The sequence below is a fragment of the Symsagittifera roscoffensis genome, chromosome 4, assembly GCF_963678635.1.
Source record: "Symsagittifera roscoffensis chromosome 4, txSymRosc1.1, whole genome shotgun sequence".
Classification (NCBI taxonomy): domain Eukaryota; kingdom Metazoa; phylum Xenacoelomorpha; order Acoela; family Convolutidae; genus Symsagittifera; species Symsagittifera roscoffensis.
This window is the reverse complement of record NC_087065.1, coordinates 18,515,296-18,540,528: the sequence shown is the minus strand read 5'-3', so window position 1 is coordinate 18,540,528 and position 25,233 is coordinate 18,515,296. Positions and strand designations below refer to the sequence as shown.

The window sequence follows — 25,233 nt, the reverse complement described above, 5'->3', positions numbered from 1 at the left end:
TTCGAATCACGACTAAAAGGACTTTAAAACGCTATAGCACTCGATCTACTCCAATGAATTTTTGTGGTAACAGATTCGGCGTGGAAAAATATTTGACTAACTATAAATAACTTAAATATTTAAATAACTATATTTGAGGCAAAAACGAGATCAAGACAAATTTTTTCCATTTTTTAGAGTTTCTGCAGTTTTTTTAAATTTTATTCTTCAAAAATATTGAAGAAACTTCAATAAATATTGAAGTTTCTGTAAATTGCAAATCTTTGAAATTTACAGAAACTTCAAAAGTACTAAAAAAAAACTAAATAATATAAATCTCAAACTACTGAAAACCAAACGTGCAAATTTGAAGAAATAAATCCGTAATAACGAAACCCGCACGGCCTACAAAAGATATAACATCTTTCATTGAAATTAAAGAAGACAACGTCAACTAACTGAAAACTTAAATATCCTACCACAAGGAAGGAATATAGTTTTTCCCTGCAAAGAGTTTTACCTAGCAGAATCCAATCTTTTCTGCAATTTTCCTCCTGCCTGAACTTTCTACAGGTGATGACTATGAATTGATATGAAAGCGGATTTTTAACTGAATTCCCATTTACACAATACTAATTCCAAGGATAGATACGTATTTATTTAAATGCACAGTAAACGGTCGTCAAAATTATGATCACGAAACTTTATCGACCACTCCAGCCGCAACTGTAGTTCCATTCACTCTCAACATAAACCTGCCTAGAATTTTACTTGTATTAAATAACTGCACGCAAATGTTTCTCTGGGTTGATATTATAACCATCGCTTGTGAACTTTTAGGCACGAATTTCGGATTGCGTTTTGTAACAGCACCTGATTTGTCCAACAGACCCACTATTTTCTTAATGTAAACTGGCTCTTGAAGAGTTATGTAATGCATCTCAGCTGCGGCTCCTCTGGTTAAAATCTCACTGGAACTGTAAGTCACGATTCTGGCGTAGAAAGAACTCGTTACTAACATCGTTTGATTATTATTGTTATGCGCGCATACAAAACTCCCAGGCACTACCGAGGCACTGTCGATGTTAAGTACACAATGTAAATGAGATCCAGCAACTGCTATAGAAGCATTTCCAGCCATAGCGGTACTGCTACCACGGGTAGTTTTATCCAGCACTTTGATTCCTTTGATGACTGTCGGTAAGTTCGCGGGCTGCAAAAACACCTTTTCATTATGTTTGACAAATCCGGTTTTTACAATTCCGGACACCGTGATATTGTTTGATGATACTTTCACTGTATCTGTTACGGCCATACAAAACGGCTGGTCAATTGCTCTCGTCGGTTGAGGCAGAGAATCGATCGCTTCGAGCAAAGTCGGTCCTTTGAACCAAGTCATATCACCTTTCTCTTTAATATTAGTACCGTAGTACCCACTACAGGGTAAAAACTGAATATCACTAGGTTTGTATCCCGCCTTTTTCGTCAAAAACGGAGTCAGTATGTTTTCTATTTCGGTCATTCTGTCGGCAGGCGATGCGCAAGAGTCGATTTTATTCACGACAACAATCAAGTTCTGGATTCCGAGAGACCTTGCTAATACTGAATGTTCGCCTGTTTGTCCAGATGACAAATCTTTAGCATTAAACCCAGATTCAAAAGCATTTGCAGAAGCGTCAACAACAAGCACCGCAGCGTCAGCTTCCGCTGCTCCTGTGATCATCGCTGGTATGAAGTCTTTATGTCCAGGGGCGTCCACAATTGTTATGTAATACTTCGGAGTTTCAAAATACTTCTCAGAAATTTCCATAGTAATACCCCGACTTCGTTCACTCGCGTTCTCATCCATAACCCAGGCCAGAGCAAAAGATGATTTTCCTTCCTTCTTAGACTCCTGTTCAAATTTGTTGATCTCCTTTTTAGTAACATAACCAATTTTGTACAGTAGGTGACCTACTAGAGTACTTTTGCCAGCGTCTACATGACCTATTACAACTATGCTCAGCGTCGGCTTTTTAGTCTCCTCGAGTAACATCGCTTTTGTTTTCTCATCCATAACTGGTTCTTCATACAGTGGTGCGGTTGCAGGGTCACTGCTACTTGTTTTTGAAACTTGGGGAGACACATTAGAAAACTGGTTGTTATACTGAATCGGCCCAGAACTAGCAGAATCTAATCTAATCCGTGACTTCTCGTCTGACATTTTTGAATCGATATTGGTTAGCACATCCACTGTTTTCATGTTTGTATCTTTGTTGTTGTTTAGTATTGTTGATTGTTTTTCTGTGATTGTGAGATGATCGAATTGTAGCACCCTTTTACTGGCATCTGTTTCTGTATTTGCTTTTGATTTAGTATTGCTGATCTGGGATTGGTTAGCGTGAGGCGTTGATGAGAAGAACATCTTGGACTGTTTGTCACGATTGCGTGGACTGGAGACCAATGCGTCTATTGTGTGGTCTAAATTGAAGTTGAACTTGATGAGGTTCTGAATAATGAGGGAATCACAGATTGAGTCTCCGACCACGTTCTGAACTTGCACCATACACGCTTTCAGTTTCTCTAAAACATCAATAAAAATCAATTTTTTAGCTACAAACTGGCAAAAAAAATTTAGGATAACAGCAAAACGACATGTTAAAAACTTATGGATATATTGTCATATGAAGGGACAACAAATTAACAAAAGCAACTCCTTTTTGCCGGGGAAACGTCTTAAAAACAAACACATTCAGTAGATCGCAATCTTTTAGTTTGAGTGGCAACTAAAAGATAGGGGATAAAAAATAACCTTGATCGACAGAAGACAACGTAGAAGCATCGAAGCTCTGTCCGAACTCTTCTTCCTGTTCGAACTCATCAAAATCTTCCATGTCATGCGTGTCTTCTTCTGGGATGCGAGCCTCATCTGATGGATTTCTCACATAATGGGAGAAGAAGTTGTTGCCGTTGGAGGAGTACATGAATTGGGAGGTGGAGGGGGACTGGGGCCATTCGTACTGTTCTTCAACTGAGGTTCCCAGTGAGCCATACTCTCTTAGCTCATAGTCCTGAGAGAACGAGTCCCTAAACGCCACAGGTGATCATCAATTTTTTTAAATCGTAAATGAAAAAGATGAGTGCTCAGAAACCAGCGTTGGATCTATTTCATCTTTATCACATAAAACTACGGACTCGAAAAAAGTCATCAACTCACAAATGAAGCAAGGTGCAGATTTTTCTTCATCGCATACCTCAGAGAAAAAGTGTTCACAAAAAAACGTTAGATTTAGGTTATCAGTGAACCATAACCTAAAAAAGGCTCAAATGTACCAAAAAGGCTCAGATAAAAAGGCTCAAATGTATCAACTATGAAATTTTCATTGTCATTAGAATCAGAAGAAAACATAAAAAATATAGTATCATCCACAATTACTACGGGCTTGAACAGAAAATATCATTTCACAAAAGAAGCATGGTGCAGACCTTTGTTCATCGCATACCTCAGAGAAAAAAATATTTGAAAAAAAAAAAACAACGTTAGATTTATGTTATCAATGAACCAGATTTAACAAGCTCATTTATATCACGAGTCGTTTACTGATTGTCTTCATAATCAGAAACAGAAAATTGTTTGAAAATTTTAAAAACGACTAAAATGATGATCACCGAACTGTTTGCAAAAAAAATCATTATTAAGATGCTCAACATCATCAAAAATAGAAAAGAATAGTGCCATCACTCTCAAAGAAAGACGCTCAAACTTATTAATTTTTACCAGAAATTTATAGCAAAACAAGAGTAGATATCAGGTTTAAAAAGCTCAGATGAATCACGAATCAAAAACTACTCTCATCATTTCTACTATCAAGAATTTTATCGAGAAAAACACTTAAAACAACATGATACTTTTACCCAGGAAGAAAAAGACACACATACAAAACATCAGAATTGAAAGGCTCAATCGTATCATCTATGAAAAGTTCATTGTCATTAAAAATCAAAAGGAATATTCCCTATTAAAAATTGGCGTTTTCAGAGGATTACCAGCAGCTGCTAGCAGTTATAGTCCAATTTTTTCAAAAATAAATTGCTAAATACAAAGATGAGAACAAAAAGTAAATCAGAAATCAGCGTGGGATCTATATCATCTTTATCACTAATACTACGATCTCGAACAAAAATTAACAACTCACAAATGAAGCATGGTGCAGATTTTTCTTCATCGCATATCTCCGAGAAAAAGTGTTCCCAATGAAACAACGTTAGATTTAGGTTATCAGTTAGCCAGATTTGACAAGCTCGATTATATCTGAGTCAATCACTTATTTTCTTCATAATCAGAAACAAAAAATTGTTCGAAAATTTTAAAAACATCTATTAAAATGATGATCAGCGAGCTGTTAGCAAAACAAATCATAATTAAGAAGCTCAATTTCATCACATATAGAAAAGAATAGTGCCATCACTCTCAAAGATGGACGCTCAAACTTATTATTTTTCACCAGAAATTTTATAGCAAAACAAGAGTAGATATCAGATTTAAAAATCTCAAATGATTCGTGAATCAAAAACTACTCTCATCATTTCTACTATCATGTTTTTTATCGAGAGAAACAATTTAATTAAAAAAATACTTTTATCCAGGAAGAGAAAGACACACTTACAAAACATCAGAACTAAAAGGCTCAATTGTATAATCTATGAAAATTTCATTGTCATTAAAAATCAAAAGGAAACTTTCTTATTAAAAATTGGCCTTTTCAGAGGATTACCAGCAGCTGCTAGCAGTTATAGTACGACTTTTAAAAAAAGCTAAAAACAAAGATCAGAACAAAAGGTAAACCAGAAATCAGCGTTGGATCTATCTCATCATTATCACGAATACTACGGTCTTGAACAAAAGTTATCAACTCACAAATGAAGCAAGTTGCAGATTTTTCTACATCGCATATCTCCGAGAAAAAAAGGTTTCCAATGAAACAACGTTAGATTTAGGTTATCAGTTAACCAGATTTGACAAGCTCGATTATATCTGAGTCAATCACTTATTTTCTTCATAATCAGAAACAAAAAATTGTTCGAAAATTTTAAAAACGTCTATTAAAATAATGATCAGCGAGCTGTTAGCAAAACAAATCATAATTAAGAAGCTCAACTTCATCACATATAGAAAAGAATAGTGCCATCACTCTCAAAGATGGACGCTCAAACTTATTATTTTTCACCAGAAATTTTATAGCAAAACAAGAGTAGATATCAGATTTAAAAATCTCAAATGATTCGTGAATCAAAAACTACTCTCATCATTTCTACTATCATGTTTTTTATCGAGAGAAACAATTTAAATAACAAAATACTTTTATCCAGGAAGAGAAATACACACTTACAAAACATCAGAACTAAAAGGCTCAATTGTATAATCTATGAAAATTTCATTGCCATTAAAAATCAAAAGGAAACTTTCTTATTAAAAATTGGCCTTTTCAGAGGATTACCAGCAGCTGCTAGCAGTTATAGTACGACTTTTAAAAAATGCTAAAAACAAAGATCAGAACAAAAGGTAAACCAGAAATCAGCGTTGGATCTATCTCATCATTATCACGACTACTACGGTCTTGAACAAAAGTTAACAACTCACAAATGAAGCAAGTTGCAGATTTTTCTACATCGCATATCTCCGAGGAAAAAAGGTTCCCAATGAAACAACGTAAGATTTAGGTTATGAGTGAACCAGAGTTAACAAGCTCAATTATATCTGAGTCGGTTACTAATCATCTTCAAGATCAGAAAAAGAAGATTGTTTGAAAATTTAACAAACGTCTAACAAAATGATCATCAGCGAACTGTTAGCTAAGAAAAATCATATTTGAAAAGCTCAACTTTATCACAAGTGAAAGAGAAGATGAACGCTCAAATTTAATATACTTTTACTACAAAATTTATATCAAAAGAGGAGTAGATATCAGATTTAAAAAGCTCAATTGAATCACGAATCAAAATATATTATCATCATTTCTCTTATCATGTTTTTATCGAGCAAAACTCAAAAAAAAACATAATATTTTACCCAAAAAGAGAAAGACACATTTACAAAACATCAGATCCAAAAGGCTCAATTGTATCATCCAAGAAAATTTCATTGTCATTAAAATTAGAAGAAGTTTTTTTGATTAAAAATTGGCCTTTTCAAAGGATTACCAGCAGCTGCTAGCAGTTATAGTCCAATTTTAGAAAAAAAGATAAGAACAAAAGGTAAATCAGAAATCAGCGTTGGATCTACCTCATTATTATCACAAATACTATGGTCTTGAACAAAAAAAATACTCACAAAAGAAGCATGTTGCAGATTTTTCTACAACGCAAATCTCCGAGAAAAAGTGTTCCCAACGAAACAACATAAGATTTAGGTTATCAGTGAACCAGAGTTAACAAGCTCAATTATATCTGAGTCGTTTACTAATTGTTTTCATAATCAGTAAAGGAATTGTTTGAAAAATTAACAAACGCCTAATAAAATGATCATCAGCGAACTGTTAGCTAAAAAAAATCATATTTAGAAAGCTCAACTTTATCACTACTCGAAAAAAATGAACGCTCAAATTTAATATATTTTACTAAAAAATTTTATATCAAAAGAGGAGTAGACATCAGATTTAAAAACCTCAATTGAATCACGAATCAAAAAAGATTCTCATCATTTCTACTATCATGGTTATTATCGAGAAAAAACACTCAAAATAACATAATATTTTACCCAGAAAGAGAAAGACACATTTACAAAACATCAGATTCAAAAGGCTCAATTAAATCATCTAAGAAAATTTCATTGTCATTAAAATCAAAAGAAAACTTTTTAAATAAAAATTGGCCTTTTCAGATGATTACCAGCAGTTGCTAGCAGTTATAATCCGATTTTGAAAAAAAGCTAAAAACAAAGATCAGAACAAAAGGTAAATCAGAAATCAGCGTTGGATCTATCTCATTATTATCACAAATACTACGGTCTTGAACAAAAGTTATCAACTCACAAATGAAGTATGTTGCAGATTTTTCTACATAGCAAATCTCCGAGAAAAAGTGTTCCCAGCGAAACAACATAAGATTTAGGTTATCAGTGAACCAGAGTTAACAAGCTCAATTATATCTGAGTCGGTTACTAATTATCTTGATAATCAGAGAAAAAAGATTGTTAGAAAATTTAACAAACGTCTAATAAAAAGATGATCAGCCAAAGGTTAGCTAAGAAAAATCATATATAAAAAGCTCAACTTTATCACATGTCGAAAAAAAAGATGAACGCTCAAATTTAATTTATTTTACTACAAAACCTATAGCTAAAGAGGAGTAGATATCAGATTTAAAAAGCTCAAATGAATCACGAATCAAAAACTACTCTCATCATTTCTACTATCATGAAATTTATCAAGAAAAACACTTAAAACAACATAATACTTTTACCCAGGAAGAAAGACACATTTACAAAACATCAGACTTGAAATACTCAATTGTATCAACTACGAAAACTTCATTGTCATTAAAATCAAAAGAAAACTCTCTTAATAAAAACTGGCCTTTTCAGAGGATTACCAGCAGCTGCCAGCAGTTATAGTCCGATTTTTTTTTAAAATGCTTAAAACAAAGATCAGAACAAAAGATAAATCAGAAATCAGCGTTGGATCTATATCCCCATTATCACAAATACTATGGTCTTGAACAAAAATTATAAACTCACAAATGAAGCATGTTGCAGATTTTTCTACATCGCACAACTCTGAGAAAAAATGTTCCCAAAGAAACAACGTGAGGTTTAGGTTATCAGCGAACCAGTGTTAACAAGCACAATTATATCTGAGTCGGTTACTAATCATCTTCATAATCAGAAAAAAAAAGATTGTTTGAAAATTTAACAAACGTCTAATAAAATGATCATCAGCGAACTGTTAGCTAAGAAAAATCATATTTGAAAAGCTCAACTTTATCACAAGTCGAAAAAAATGAATGCTCAAATTTAATAGAATTTTACTGAAAAATTTATATCAAAAGAGGAGTAGATATCAGATTTAAAAAGCTCAATGGAATCACGAATCAAAAATATTCTCAAGATTTCTACAATCAAGGTTATTATTGAGAAAAAGACTCAAAATAACATAACAATTTACCCAGAAAGAGAAAGACACATTTACAAAACATCAGATTCAAAAGGCTCAAATGTATCATCAACGAAAACTTCATTGTCATTAAAATCAAAAGAAAACTTTCTTATTAAAAATTGGCCTTTTCAAAGGATTGCCAGCAGCTTATTGTCTTCATAATCAGAAACATAAAAAGGTTTTAAAATCTAAAAACCGTCTAATAAAAAGATGATCAGCAAACTGTTAGCAAAGAAAGATTATATTTAAAAAGCTCACTTTATCACAAAAAGAGAAAAAGTATTGCCGTCAGTCTCAAAGATGGACGCTCAAACTTATTAATTTTTACCAGAAAATTGATTGCAAAACAAGAGTAGATATCAAATTTAAAAAAATTTAACTTATCACATTCAATATGCATATTCAAAATCACAAGCGGAAAAAAAAGATGAACGCTCAATTTTAATATAATTTAATACAAAACTTATAGCAAAAGAAGAGTAGATATCAGATTTAAAAAGCTCAATTGAATCACGAATCAAAAACTCTTCATCATTTTTACTATCAAGGTTTTTATCGAGAAAAACACTCAAAATAACAATATTTTACCCAGAAAAAGAAAGACACATTTACAAAACATCAGAAACAAAAGGCTCAAATGTATCATCAACGAAAACTTCATTGTCATTAAAATCAAAAGAAAACTTTCTTATTAAAAATTGGCCTTTTCAAAGGATTGCCAGCAGCTGCTAGCAGTTATAGTCAGATTTTGAAAAAAATTGATTAAAACATAGATCAGAACAAAAGGTAAATCAGATATCAGCGTTGGATCTATGTCATCATTATCACAAATACTTCGGACTTGAACAAAAGTTGTCAACTCACAAAAGCATGGTGCAGACTTTTCTCCATCGCAAAACTGCAAGAAAAAATGTTCAAAAAAACAAAGTTAGATTTATGTTATCAATGAACCAGATTCAACAAGCTCAATTATATGACGAGTTGTTTACTGATTGTCTTCATAATCAGAAACAAAAATTGTTTGAAAATTTCAAAAACGTCTATTAAAATGATGATTAGCGAACTGTTAGCAAAAAAATCATAATTAGGAAGCTCAACTTCATCACAAATAGATAAAATAGTGCCATCACTCTCAAGATGGACGCTCACACTTAAAAATTTTTACCAGAAAATCTATAGCAAAACAAGAGTAGATATCAGATTTAAAAAGCTCACATGAATCACGAATCAAAAACTCTTTCTCATCATTTCTACTATCATGGTTTTTTATCGAGAGAAACACTTAAAGTAAGATACTACTTTTACCCAGGAAGAGAAAGACACATTTACAAAACATCAGATTTAAAGGGCTGGAGTGTATTATCTATGAAAATTTCAATGTCAATAAAATCAACAGAAAACTTGATTAAAAATTGGCCTTTTCAAAAACTTACCAGCAGCTGCTAGCAGTTAGTCAGATTTTTCAAAAATTGCTTAAAACAATGATCAGAACAAAAGGTAAATCAGATATCAGCGTTGGATCTATGTCATCATTATCACAAATACTATGGGCTTGAACAAAAGTAATCAACTCACAAATGAAGCATGGTGCAGATTTTTCTTCATCGCATATCTCAGAGAACAAAAGTTCACAAAAAACAACGATAGATTTGATTTATCAGTGAACCAGATTTAACAAGCTCAATTATGTCACTAGTCGGCTACTGATTGTCTTCATAATCAGAAACAAAAATTTGTTTGAAAACTTTAAAAACTTCTGTTAAAATGATGATCAGCGAACTGTTAGCAAAAAAATCATAATTAGGAAGCTCAACTTCATCACTAATAGAGAAAATAGTGCCATCACTCTCAAAGATGGACGCTCACACTTAAAAATGTTTACCAGAAAATCTATAGCAAAACAAGAGTAGATATCAGATTTGAAAAGCTCACATGAATCACGAATCAAAAACTCTTCTCATCATTTCTACTATCAGGGTTTTTTATCGAGAGAAACACTTAAATTAAGATACTACTTTTACCCAGGAAGAGAAAGAAACATTTACAAAACATCAGATTTAAAGGGCTGGAGTGTATTATCTATGAAAATTTCAATGTCAATAAAATCAAAAGAAAACTTGATTAAAAATTGGCCTTTTCAAAAATTTACCAGCAGCTGCTATGCTAGCAGTAAGTCAGATTTTTAAAAAATTGCTTAAAACAAAGATCAGAACAAAAGGTAAATCAGATATCAGCGTTGGATCTATGTCATCATTATCACAAATACTATGGACTTGAACAAAAGTAATCAACTCACAAATGAAGCATGGTGCAGATTTTTCTTCATCGCATATCTCAGAGAAAAAATGTTCACAAAAAACAACGATGGATTTAATTTATCAGTGAACCAGATTTAACAAGCTCAATTATGTCACTAGTCGGCTACTGATTGTCTTCATAATCAGAAACAAAAATTTGTTTGAAAACTTTAAAAACTTCTGTTAAAATGATGATCAGCGAACTGTTAGCAAAAAAATCATAATTAGGAAGCTCAACTTCATCACTAATAGAGAAAATAGTGCCATCACTCTCAAAGAATGACGCTTACACTCAAAAATGTTTACCAGAAAATCTATAGCAAAACAAGAGTAGATATCAGATTTAAAAAGCTCACATGAATCACGAATCAAAAACTCTTCTCATAATTTCTACTATCATGGTTTTTTATCGAGAGAAACACTTAAAATAAGATACTACTTTTACCCAGGAAGAGAAAGAAACATTTACAAAACATCAGATTTAAAGGGCTGGAGTGTATTATCTATGAAAATTTCAATGTCAATAAAATCAAAAGAAAACTTGATTAAAAATTGGCCTTTTCAAAAATTTACCAGCAGCTGCTAGCAGTTAGTCAGATTTTTAAAAAATTGCTTAAAACAAAGATCAGAACAAAAGGTAATTAAGATATCAGCGTTGGATCTATGTCATCATTATCACAAATACTATGGACTTGAACAAAAGTAATCCACTCACAAATGAAGCATGGTGCAGATTTTTCTTCATCGCATATCTCAGAGAAAAATGTTCACAAAAAACAACGATAGATTTAATTTATCAGTGAACCAGATTTAACACGCTAAATTATGTCACTAGTCGGCTACTGATTGTCTTCATAATCAGAAACAAAAATTTGTTTGAAAACTTTAAAAACTTCTGTTAAAATGATGATCAGCGAACTGTTAGCAAAAAAATCATAATTAGGAAGCTCAACTTCATCACTAATAGAGAAAATAGTGCCATCACTCTCAAAGATGGACGCTCACGCTTATTAATTTTTATCAGAAAATCTATAGCAAAACAAGATTAGACATCAGATTTAAAAAGCTCAAATGAATCACGAAACAAAAACTCTTCTCATCATTTCTACTATCATGGTTTTTATCGAGAGAAACACTTAAAATAAGATAATACTTTTACCCAGGAAGAGAAAGACACAATTACAAAACATCAGATTTAAAGGGCTCAATTGTATTATCTATGAAAATTTCAATGTCAATAAAATCGAAAGAAAACTTGATTAAAAATTGGCCTTTTCAAAAGTTTACCAGCAGCTGCTAGCAGTTAGTCAGATTTAAAAAAAAAATTGCCCAAAACAAAAATCAGAACAAAAGGTATATCAGATATCAGCGTTGGATCTATGTCATCATTACCACAAATACTATGTACTTGAACAAAAGTTATCAACTCACGAAAGAAGCATGGTGCAGACTTTTCTTCATCGCATACCTTAGAGAAAAAATGTTCACAAAAAAACATTGTTAGATTTATGTTATCAATGAGCCAGACTTAACAAGGTCTATTAAATTACGAGTCGTTTATTGATTGTCTTCATAATCAGAAAAAAAAATTGTTTGAAAATTTTAAAAACGTCTATTAAAACGATGATAAGCTAACTGGTAGCAAAAAAATCAAATTTAAGAGGCTCAACTTTATCACACACACACAAAAAAAATTGTACCATCACTCTCTAAGATGAACGCTCAAACTTGATTTATTTAACTAGAAAGCTTATAGCAAAACAGGAGTAGATATCAGATTTAGAAAGCTCAATTGGATCACGAATCAAAAACTACTCTCATAATTTCTACTATCATGGTTTTTATCAAGAGAAACACTTAAAATAAGATAATACTTTTACCCAAGAAGAGAAAGACACAATTACAAAACTTCAGATTTAAAGGGCTCAATTGTATTATCTATGAAAATTTCAATGTCAATAAAATCGAAAGAAAACTTGATTAAAAATTGGCCTTTTCAAAAGTTTACCAGCAGCTGCTAGCAGTTAGTCAGATTTAAAAAAAAATTGCTCAAAACAAAAATCAGAACAAAAGGTAAATCAGATATCAGCGTTGGATCTATGTCATCATTACCACAAATACTATGGACTTGAACAAAAGTTATCAACTCACGAAAGAAGCATGGTGCAGACTTTTCTTCATCGCATACCTTAGAGAAAAAATGTTCACAAAAAAATACTGTTAGATTTATGTTATCAATGAGCCAGACTTAACAAGGTCTATTAAATTACGAGTCGTTTATTGATTGTCTTCATAATCAGAAAGAAAAATTGTTTGAAAATTTTAAAAACGTCTATTAAAACGATGATAAGCTAACTGGTAGCAAAAAAATCAAATTTAAGAGGCTCAACTTTATCACACACACACAAAAAAAATTGTACCATCACTCTCTAAGATGAACGCTCAAACTTGATTTATTTAACTAGAAAGTTTATAGCAAAACAAGAGTAGATATCAGATTTAGAAAGATCAATTGGATCACGAATCAAAAACTACTCTCATAATTTCTACAATCATGGTTTTTATCGAGAAAAACACTTAAAATAACAATCCTTTTACCCAGAAAGAGAAACATCATAGTCATTAAAATCAAAAGAAAACTTTATAATTAAAAATTGGCTTTTTCAAAAGAGTAGCAGCAACTGTTAGCAGTTATAGTCAGATTTTTCATCAAAAAATTGCTAAAAACAAAGATCAGAACAAAAGGTAAATCAGAAATCAGCGTTGGATCTACTTCACCATTATCACAAACAATACGGACTCGAACAAAATTTTCAACTGACAAAGGAAGCATGGTGCAGACTTTTCTCCATCGCATATCTCAGAGAAAAAAATGTTCACAAAAAAACGTTAGATTTAGGTTATCAATGAAACAGATTTAACAAGCTCAATAATGTCATGAGTCGGTTACTTTTTGTCTTCATAATCAGAAACAAAAAAATGTTTGAAAATTTAACAAACGTCTAATAAAATGATGATCAGCAAACTGTTAGCAAAGAAAGAACATATTTAAAAAGCTCACTTTATCACAAAAAGAGAAAAAGTATTGCCGTCAGTCTCAAAGATGGACGCTCAAACTTATTAATTTTTACCAGAAAATTGATTGCAAAACAAGAGTAGATATCAAATTTAAAAAAATTCAATTTATCACATTCAATATTCATATTCAAAATCACAAGCCGAAAAAAAACATGAACGCTCAATTTGAATATAATTTAATACAAAACTTATAGCAAAAGAAGAGTAGATATCAAATTTCAAAAAATTCAACTTATCACATTCAATATGCATATTCAAAATCACAAGCGGAAAAAAAAGATGAACGCTCAATTTTAATATAATTTAATACAAAACTTATAGCAAAATAAGAGTAGATATCAGATTTAAAAAGCTCAATTGAATCACGAATCAAAAACTCTTCTCATCATTTCTACTATCATGGTTTTTATTGGGAGAATTACCTAAAATAAGCTAATACTTTTACCCAGGAATAGAAAGACACATTTACAAAACATCAGATTTAAAGGGCTGGAGTGTATTATCTATGAAAATTTCAATGTCAATAAAATCAAAAGAAAACTTGATTAAAAATTGGCCTTTTCTAAAGTTTACCAGCAGCTGCTAGCAGTTAGTCAGATTTTAAAAAATGGCTTAAAACAAAAATCAGAACAAAAGGTAAATTAGATATCAGCGTCGGATCTATGTCATCATTATCACAAATACTATGGACTTGAACAAAAGTAATCAACTCACAAATGAAGCATGGTGCAGATTTTTCTTCATCGCATATCTCAGAGAAAAAATGTTCACAAAAAACAACGATAGATTTAATTTATCAGTGAACCAGATTTAACAAGCTCAATTATGTCACTAGTCGGCTACTGATTGTCTTCATAATCAGAAACAAAAATTTGTTTGAAAACTTTAAAAACTTCTGTTAAAATGATGATCAGCGAACTGTTAGCAAAAAAATCATAATTAGGAAGCTCAACTTCATCACTAATAGAGAAAATAGTGCCATCACTCTCAAAGATGGACGCTCACGCTTATTAATTTTTATCAGAAAATCTATAGCAAAACAAGATTAGACATCAGATTTAAAAAGCTCAAATGAATCACGAAACAAAAACTCTTCATCATTTCTACTACTATCATGGTTTTTATCGAGAGAAACACTTAAAATAAGATAATACTTTTACCCAGGAAGAGAAAGACACATTTACAAAACATCAGATTTAAAGGGCTCAATTGTATTATCTATGAAAAATTCATTGTCATTAGAATCAAAAGAAAACTTACTTATTAAAAATTGGCCTTTTCAAAGGATTACCAGTAGCTGCTAGCAGTTAGTCAGATTTTTTGAAAAAATTGCTCAAAACAAAGATCAGAACAAAAGGTAAATCAGATATCAGCGTTGGATCTATGTCATCATTACCACAAATACTATGGACTTGAACAAAAGTTATCATCTCACAAAAGAAGCATGGTGCAGACTTTTCTTCATCGCATACCTTAGAGAAAAATGTTCACAAAAAAAAACAACGTTAGATTTATGTTATCAATGAGCCAGACTTAACAAGGTCTATTAAATTACGAGTCGTTTTTTGATTGTCTTCATAATCAGAAAGAAAAATTGTTTGAAAATTTTAAAAACGTCTATTAAAACGATGATAAGCTAACTGGTAGCAAAAAAAATCATATTTAAGAAGCTCAACTTTATCACACAAAAAAAATTGTACCATCACTCTCTAAGATGAGCGCTCAAACTTGATTTATTAACCAGAAAGTTTATAGCAAAACAAGAGTAGATATCAGATTTAGAAAGCTCAATTGGATCACGAATCAAAAACTACTCTCATAATTTCTACAATCATGGTTTTTATCCAGAAAAACACTTAAAATAACAATCCTTTTACCCAGAAAGTGAAACATCATAGTCATTAAAATCAAAACAAAACTTTATAATTAAAAATTGGACTTTTCAAAAGAGTAGCAGCAACTGTTAGCAGTTATAGTCAGATTTTTCATCAAAAAATTGCTAAAAACAAAGATCAGAACAAAAGGTAAATCAAAAATCAGCGTGGATCAATTTCACCATTATCACTAACAATACGGACTCGAACAAAATTATCAACTGACAAATGAAGCATGGAGCAGACTTTTCTCCATCGCATATCTCAGAGAAAAAATGTTCACAAAAAACGTTAGATTTAGGTTATCAATGAAACAGATTTAACAAGCTCAATTATGTCATGAGTCGGTTACTTATTGTCTTCATAATCAGAAACATAAAAATGTTTTAAAATTTAAAAAACGTCTAATAAAAAGATGATCAGCAAACTGTTAGCAAAGAAAGAACATATTTAAAAAGCTCACTTTATCACAAAAAGAGAAAAAGTATTGCCGTCAGTCTCAAAGATGGACGCTCAAACTTATTAATTTTTACCAGAAAATTGATTGCAAAACAAGAGTAGATATCAAATTTCAAAAAATTCAACTTATCACATTCAATATGCATATTCAAAATCACAAGCGGAAAAAAAAGATGAACGCTCAATTTTAATATAATTTAATACAAAACTTATAGCAAAATAAGAGTAGATATCAGATTTTAAAAGCTCAATTGAATCACGAATCAAAAACTCTTCATCATTTTTACTATCAAGGTTTTTATCGAGAAAAACACTCAAAATAACAATATTTTACCCAGAAAAAGAAAGACACATTTACAAAACATCAGAAATAAAAGGCTCAAATGTATCATCAACGAAAACTTCATTGTCATTAAAATCAAAAGAAAACTTTCTTATTAAAAATTGGCCTTTTCAAAGGATTGCCAGCAGCTGCTAGCAGTTATAGTCAGATTTTGAAAAAAATTGATTAAAACAAAGATCAGAACAAAAGGTAAATCAGATATCAGCGTTGGATCTATGTCATCATTATCACAAATACTTCGGACTTGAACAAAAGTTATCAACTCACAAAAGCATGGTGCAGACTTTTCTCCATCGCATGCCTGCAAGAAAAAATGTTCAAAAAAACAACGTTAGATTTATGTTATCAATGAACCAGATTTAACAAGCTCAATTATGTCACTAGTCGGCTACTGATTGTCTTCATAATCAGAAACAAAAATTTGTTTGAAAACTTTAAAAACTTCTGTTAAAATGATGATCAGCGAACTGTTAGCAAAAAAATCATAATTAGGAAGCTCAACTTCATCACTAATAGAGAAAATAGTGCCATCACTCTCAAAGATGGACGCTCACGCTTATTAATTTTTATCAGAAAATCTATAGCAAAACAAGATTAGACATCAGATTTAAAAAGCTCAAATGAATCACGAAACAAAAACTCTTCATCATTTCTACTACTATCATGGTTTTTATCGAGAGAAACACTTAAAATAAGATAATACTTTTACCCAGGAAGAGAAAGACACATTTACAAAACATCAGATTTAAAGGGCTCAATTGTATTATCTATGAAAAATTCATTGTCATTAGAATCAAAAGAAAACTTACTTATTAAAAATTGGCCTTTTCAAAGGATTACCAGTAGCTGCTAGCAGTTAGTCAGATTTTTTGAAAAAATTGCTCAAAACAAAGATCAGAACAAAAGGTAAATCAGATATCAGCGTTGGATCTATGTCATCATTACCACAAATACTATGGACTTGAACAAAAGTTATCATCTCACAAAAGAAGCATGGTGCAGACTTTTCTTCATCGCATACCTTAGAGAAAAATGTTCACAAAAAAAAACAACGTTAGATTTATGTTATCAATGAGCCAGACTTAACAAGGTCTATTAAATTACGAGTCGTTTTTTGATTGTCTTCATAATCAGAAAGAAAAATTGTTTGAAAATTTTAAAAACGTCTATTAAAACGATGATAAGCTAACTGGTAGCAAAAAAAATCATATTTAAGAAGCTCAACTTTATCACACAAAAAAAATTGTACCATCACTCTCTAAGATGAGCGCTCAAACTTGATTTATTAACCAGAAAGTTTATAGCAAAACAAGAGTAGATATCAGATTTAGAAAGCTCAATTGGATCACGAATCAAAAACTACTCTCATAATTTCTACAATCATGGTTTTTATCCAGAAAAACACTTAAAATAACAATCCTTTTACCCAGAAAGTGAAACATCATAGTCATTAAAATCAAAACAAAACTTTATAATTAAAAATTGGACTTTTCAAAAGAGTAGCAGCAACTGTTAGCAGTTATAGTCAGATTTTTCATCAAAAAATTGCTAAAAACAAAGATCAGAACAAAAGGTAAATCAAAAATCAGCGTGGATCAATTTCACCATTATCACTAACAATACGGACTCGAACAAAATTATCAACTGACAAATGAAGCATGGAGCAGACTTTTCTCCATCGCATATCTCAGAGAAAAAATGTTCACAAAAAACGTTAGATTTAGGTTATCAATGAAACAGATTTAACAAGCTCAATTATGTCATGAGTCGGTTACTTATTGTCTTCATAATCAGAAACATAAAAATGTTTTAAAATTTAAAAAACGTCTAATAAAAAGATGATCAGCAAACTGTTAGCAAAGAAAGAACATATTTAAAAAGCTCACTTTATCACAAAAAGAGAAAAAGTATTGCCGTCAGTCTCAAAGATGGACGCTCAAACTTATTAATTTTTACCAGAAAATTGATTGCAAAACAAGAGTAGATATCAAATTTCAAAAAATTCAACTTATCACATTCAATATGCATATTCAAAATCACAAGCGGAAAAAAAAGATGAACGCTCAATTTTAATATAATTTAATACAAAACTTATAGCAAAATAAGAGTAGATATCAGATTTTAAAAGCTCAATTGAATCACGAATCAAAAACTCTTCATCATTTTTACTATCAAGGTTTTTATCGAGAAAAACACTCAAAATAACAATATTTTACCCAGAAAAAGAAAGACACATTTACAAAACATCAGAAATAAAAGGCTCAAATGTATCATCAACGAAAACTTCATTGTCATTAAAATCAAAAGAAAACTTTCTTATTAAAAATTGGCCTTTTCAAAGGATTGCCAGCAGCTGCTAGCAGTTATAGTCAGATTTTGAAAAAAATTGATTAAAACAAAGATCAGAACAAAAGGTAAATCAGATATCAGCGTTGGATCTATGTCATCATTATCACAAATACTTCGGACTTGAACAAAAGTTATCAACTCACAAAAGCATGGTGCAGACTTTTCTCCATCGCATGCCTGCAAGAAAAAATGTTCAAAAAAACAACGTTAGATTTATGTTATCAATGAACCAGATTCAACAAGCTCAATTATATCACGAGTTGTTTACTGATTGTCTTCATAATCAGAAACAAAAATTGTTTGAAAATTTCAAAAACGTCTATTAAAATGATGATCAGCGAACTGTTAGCAAAAAAATCATAATTAGGAAGCTCAACTTTATCACAAATAGATAAAATAGTGCCATCACTCTCAAAGATGGACGCTCACACTTATTAATTTTTAACAGAAAATCTATAGCAAAACAAGAGTAGATATCAGATTTAAAAAGCTCACATGAATCACGAATCAAAAACTCTTCATCATTTTTACTATCAAGGTTTTTATCGAGAAAAACACTCAAAATAACAATATTTTACCCAGAAAAAGAAAGACACATTTACAAAACATCAGAAATAAAAGGCTCAAATGTATCGTCAACGAAAACTTCATTGTCATTAAAATCAAAAGAAAACTTTCTTATTAAAAATTGGCCTTTTCAAAGGATTGCCAGCAGCTTCTAGCAGTTATAGTCAGATTTTGAAAAAATTTGCAAAAAGCATAGATCAGAACAAAAGGTAAATCAGATATTAGCGTTGGATCTATGTCATCATTATCACAACTGACCAATGAAGCCTGGTGCAGATTTTTCTTCATCGCATATCTCAGAGAAAAAATTTTCACAAAAAAACCAACGACAGATTAACTTATCAGTGAAACAGATTTAACAAGTTCAATTATGTCACGAGTCGGTTACTTATTGTCTTCATAATCAGAAACAAAAAAATGTTTGAAAAATTAACAAACGTCTAATAAAATGATGATCAGCGAACTGTTAGCGAAAAAAATCATATTTAAAAAATCAAATTTATGGCAAAACGAGAGTAGATGTCAGATTTAAAAAGCTCAATTAAATCACGAATCAAAAAATATTCTCATCATTTCTACTATTATCGAGAAAAACACTCAAAATTACATAAAACTTTTACCCAGAAAGAGAAGGAAACATCTAAAAAACATCAAATTTAAAACGCTCACTTGTATCATCTATGAAAATTTCATTGTCATTAACATCAGAAGAAAACTTCATAGTAATAATTGGCCTTCTCAAAGGATTGCCAGCAGCTGCTAGCAGTTAGTCAGATTTTTTTGAAAAAAAATTGCTAAAAACAAAGATCAGAACAAAAGGTAAATCAGATATCAGCGTTGGATCTATGTCATCATAACCACAAATACTATGGACTTGATCAAAAGTTATCAACTCACAAAAGAAGCATGGTGCAGACTTTTATTCATCGCATACCTTAGAGAAAAAATGTTCACAAAAAACCATGTTAGACTTAAGTTATCAATGAACCAGATTTAACAAGGTCAAATAAATCACGAGTCGGTTACTTATTGACTTCATAATCAAAACAAAAAACGTTTGAAAAATTAACAAACGTCTAATAAAATGATGATCAGCGAACTGTTAGCGAAAAAAATCATATTTAAAAAGCTCACTTTATAACAAAAAGAGAAAAAGTAGTGACGTCAGTCTGAAAGATAGACGCTCAAACTTAATAATTTTTACCAGAAAATTAATAGCAAAACAAGAGTAGATATCAGATTTAAAAAGCTCAAATGAATCACGAATCAAAAACTACTCTCATCATTTCTACTATCATGCTTTTTATCGAGAAAAAGACATAAATTAACGTAAGACTTTTACCCAGAAAACGAACGCAACATTTACAAAATATCAGACTTTAAACGCTCAATTGTATCATCTATGGAAAAATCATTGTCTTTAAAATCGGAAAAAGTTATCAACTGAACAATGAAGCCTGGTGCAGATTTTTCTTCATCGCATATCTCAGAGAAAAAATTTTCACAAAAAAAACAACGACAGATTAACTTATCAATAAAACAGATTTAACAAGCTCAATTATGTCATGAGTCGGTTACTTATTGACTTCATAATCAAAACAAAAAATATTTGAAAAATTAACAAACGTCTAATAAAATGATGATCAGCGAACTGTTAGCGAAAAAAATCATATTTAAAAAGCTCACTTTATCACAAAAAGAGAAAAAGTAGTGCCATCAGTCTCAAAGATGGACGCTCAAACTTGATAATTTTTACCAGAAAATTAATAGCAAAACAAGAGTAGATGTCAGATTTAAAAAGCTCAAATGAATCACGAATCAAAAACTACTCTCATCATTTCTACTATCATGCTTTTTATCGAGAAAAAGACTTAAATTAACGTAAGACTTTTACCCAGAAAACGAACGCAACATTTAAAAAATATCAGACTTTAAACGCTCAATTGTATCATCTATGGAAAAATCATTGTCTTTAAAATCGGAAAAAGTTATCAACTGACCAATGAAGCCTGGTGCAGATTTTTCTTCATCGCATATCTCAGAGAAAAAATTTTCACAAAAAAACCAACGACAGATTAACTTATTAGTGAAACAGATTTAACAAGTTCAATTATGTCACGAGTCGGTTACTTATTGTCTTCATAATCAGAAACAAAAAAACACTTGAAAATTTAACAAACGTTTGATAAAATGATGATCAGCGAACTGTTAGCAAAGAAAAATCATATTTAAAATTCTTAACTTTATCACAAGTAAAAAAAAAGATGAACGCTCAAATTTACTGTTTTTACCACAAAATTTATGGCAAAACGAGAGTAGATGTCAGATTTAAAAAGCTCAATTAAATCACGAATCAAAAAATATTCATCATTTCTACTATTATCGAGAAAAACACTCAAAATTACATAAAACTTTTACCCAGAAAGAGAAGGAAACATCTAAAAAACATCAAATTTAAAACGCTCACTTGTATCATCTATGAAAATTTCATTGTCATTAACATCAGAAGAAAACTTCATAGTAATAATTGGCCTTCTCAAAGGATTGCCAGCAGCTGCTAGCAGTTAGTCAGATTTTTTTGAAAAAAAATTGCTAAAAACAAAGATCAGAACAAAAGGTAAATCAGATATCAGCGTTGGATCTATGTCATCATAACCACAAATACTATGGACTTGATCAAAAGTTATCAACTCACAAAAGAAGCATGGTGCAGACTTTTATTCATCGCATACCTTAGAGAAAAAATGTTCACAAAAAACCATGTTAGACTTAAGTTATCAATGAACCAGATTTAACAAGGTCAAATAAATCACGAGTCGGTTACTTATTGACTTCATAATCAAAACAAAAAACGTTTGAAAAATTAACAAACGTCTAATAAAATGATGATCAGCGAACTGTTAGCGAAAAAAATCATATTTAAAAAGCTCACTTTATAACAAAAAGAGAAAAAGTAGTGACGTCAGTCTGAAAGATAGACGCTCAAACTTAATAATTTTTACCAGAAAATTAATAGCAAAACAAGAGTAGATATCAGATTTAAAAAGCTCAAATGAATCACGAATCAAAAACTACTCTCATCATTTCTACTATCATGCTTTTTATCGAGAAAAAGACATAAATTAACGTAAGACTTTTACCCAGAAAACGAACGCAACATTTACAAAATATCAGACTTTAAACGCTCAATTGTATCATCTATGGAAAAATCATTGTCTTTAAAATCGGAAAAAGTTATCAACTGAACAATGAAGCCTGGTGCAGATTTTTCTTCATCGCATATCTCAGAGAAAAAATTTTCACAAAAAAAACAACGACAGATTAACTTATCAATAAAACAGATTTAACAAGCTCAATTATGTCATGAGTCGGTTACTTATTGACTTCATAATCAAAACAAAAAATGTTTGAAAAATTAACAAACGTCTAATAAAATGATGATCAGCGAACTGTTAGCGAAAAAAATCATATTTAAAAAGCTCACTTTATCACAAAAAGAGAAAAAGTAGTGCCATCAGTCTCAAAGATGGACGCTCAAACTTGATAATTTTTACCAGAAAATTAATAGCAAAACAAGAGTAGATGTCAGATTTAAAAAGCTCAAATGAATCACGAATCAAAAACTACTCTCATCATTTCTACTATCATGCTTTTTATCGAGAAAAAGACTTAAATTAACGTAAGACTTTTACCCAGAAAACGAACGCAACATTTACAAAATATCAGACTTTAAACGCTCAATTGTATCATCTATGGAAAAATCATTGTCTTTAAAATCGGAAAAAGTTAACTGACCAATGAAGCCTGGTGCAGATTTTTCTTCATCGCATATCTCAGAGAAAAAATTTTCACAAAAAAACCAACGACAGATTAACTTATTAGTGAAACAGATTTAACAAGTTCAATTATGTCACGAGTCGGTTACTTATTGTCTTCATAATCAGAAACAAAAAAAACACTTGAAAATTTAACAAACGTTTGATAAAATGATGATCAGTGAACTGTTAGCAAAGAAAAATCATATTTAAAATTCTTAACTTTATCACAAGTAAAAAAAAAGATGAACGCTCAAATTTACTGTTTTTACCACAAAATTTATGGCAAAACGAGAGTAGATGTCAGATTTAAAAAGCTCAATTAAATCACGAATCAAAAAATATTCTCATCATTTCTACTATTATCGAGAAAAACACTCAAAATTACAAAACTTTTACCCAGAAAGAGAAGGAAACATCTAAAAAACATCAAATTTAAAACGCTCACTTGTATCATCTATGAAAATTTCATTGTCATTAACATCAGAAGAAAACTTCATAGTAATAATTGGCCTTCTCAAAGGATTGCCAGCAGCTGCTAGCAGTTAGTCAGATTTTTTTGAAAAAAAATTGCTAAAAACAAAGATCAGAACAAAAGGTAAATCAGATATCAGCGTTGGATCTATGTCATCATAACCACAAATACTATGGACTTGATCAAAAGTTATCAACTCACAAAAGAAGCATGGTGCAGACTTTTATTCATCGCATACCTTAGAGAAAAAATGTTCACAAAAAACCATGTTAGACTTATGTTATCAATGAACCAGATTTAACAAGGTCAAATAAATCACGAGTCGTTTATTGATTGTCTTCATAATCAGAAACAAAAAATTGTTTGAAAATTTTGAAAACGTCTATTAAAACGATGATCAGCTAACTGGTAGCAAAAAAAATCTTATTTAAGAAGCTCAACTTTATCACAAACAGAAAAAAAAATTGTACCATCACTCTCTAAGATGAACGCTCAAACTTATTTTATTTAATCAGAAATTTTATAGCAAAACAAGAGTAGATATCAGATTTAAAAAGCTCAATTGGATCACGAATCAAAAACAGCTCTCATCATTTCTATTATCATGGTTTTTACTGAGAAAAACATTCAAAATAACATTATACTTTTACCCAGAAAAATTAACAAACGTCTAATAAAATGATGATCAGCGAACTGTTAGCGAAAAAAATCATATTTAAAAAGCTCACTTTATCACAAAAAGAGAAAAAGTAGTGCCATCAGTCTCAAAGATGGACGCTCAAACTTGATAATTTTTACCAGAAAATTAATAGCAAAACAAGAGTAGATGTCAGATTTAAAAAAGCTCAAATGAATCACGAATCAAAAACTACTCTCATCATTTCTACTATCATGCTTTTTATCGAGAAAAAGACTTAAATTAACGTAAGACTTTTACCCAGAAAACGAACGCAACATTTACAAAATATCAGACTTTAAACGCTCAATTGTATCATCTATGGAAAAATCATTGTCTTTAAAATCGGAAAAAGTTATCAACTGACCAATGAAGCCTGGTGCAGATTTTTCTTCATCGCATATCTCAGAGAAAAAATTTTCACAAAAAAACCAACGACAGATTAACTTATCAGTGAAACAGATTTAACAAGTTCAATTATGTCACGAGTCGGTTACTTATTGTCTTCATAATCAGAAACAAAAAAAACACTTGAAAATTTAACAAACGTTTGATAAAATGATGATCAGCGAACTGTTAGCAAAGAAAAATCATATTTAAAATTCTTAACTTTATCACAAGTAAAAAAAAAGATGAACGCTCAAATTTACTGTTTTTACCACAAAATTTATGGCAAAACGAGAGTAGATGTCAGATTTAAAAAGCTCAATTAAATCACGAATCAAAAAATATTCTCATCATTTCTACTATTATCGAGAAAAACACTCAAAATTACATAAAACTTTTACCCAGAAAGAGAAGGAAACATCTAAAAAACATCAAATTTAAAACGCTCACTTGTATCATCTATGAAAATTTCATTGTCATTAACATCAGAAGAAAACTTCATAGTAATAATTGGCCTTCTCAAAGGATTGCCAGCAGCTGCTAGCAGTTAGTCAGATTTTTTTGAAAAAAAATTGCTAAAAACAAAGATCAGAACAAAAGGTAAATCAGATATCAGCGTTGGATCTATGTCATCATAACCACAAATACTATGGACTTGATCAAAAGTTATCAACTCACAAAAGAAGCATGGTGCAGACTTTTATTCATCGCATACCTTAGAGAAAAAATGTTCACAAAAAACCATGTTAGACTTATGTTATCAATGAACCAGATTTAACAAGGTCAAATAAATCACGAGTCG

The 25,233-nt window shown here is 30.8% G+C and overlaps 1 protein-coding gene across 1 annotated transcript in view; it reads right to left on the bottom strand.

Annotated features, from left to right (window-relative positions):
- Window positions 1-534: 534 nt before the first annotated feature.
- The window catches only part of LOC134843560 (elongation factor 1-alpha-like), a 469,523-nt gene continuing 444,824 nt past the window's right edge, over window positions 535-25,233 (bottom strand). Inside the window, exons 3-4 of the mRNA XM_063859684.1 lie at window positions 2,771-3,045; window positions 535-2,541 (exon numbers count right to left, since the gene is read on the bottom strand). Coding sequence (XP_063715754.1) covers window positions 674-2,541; window positions 2,771-3,045 — 2,143 coding nt within the window. The 3' untranslated portion in view covers window positions 535-673. The remainder of the gene's footprint in view (window positions 2,542-2,770; window positions 3,046-25,233) is intronic.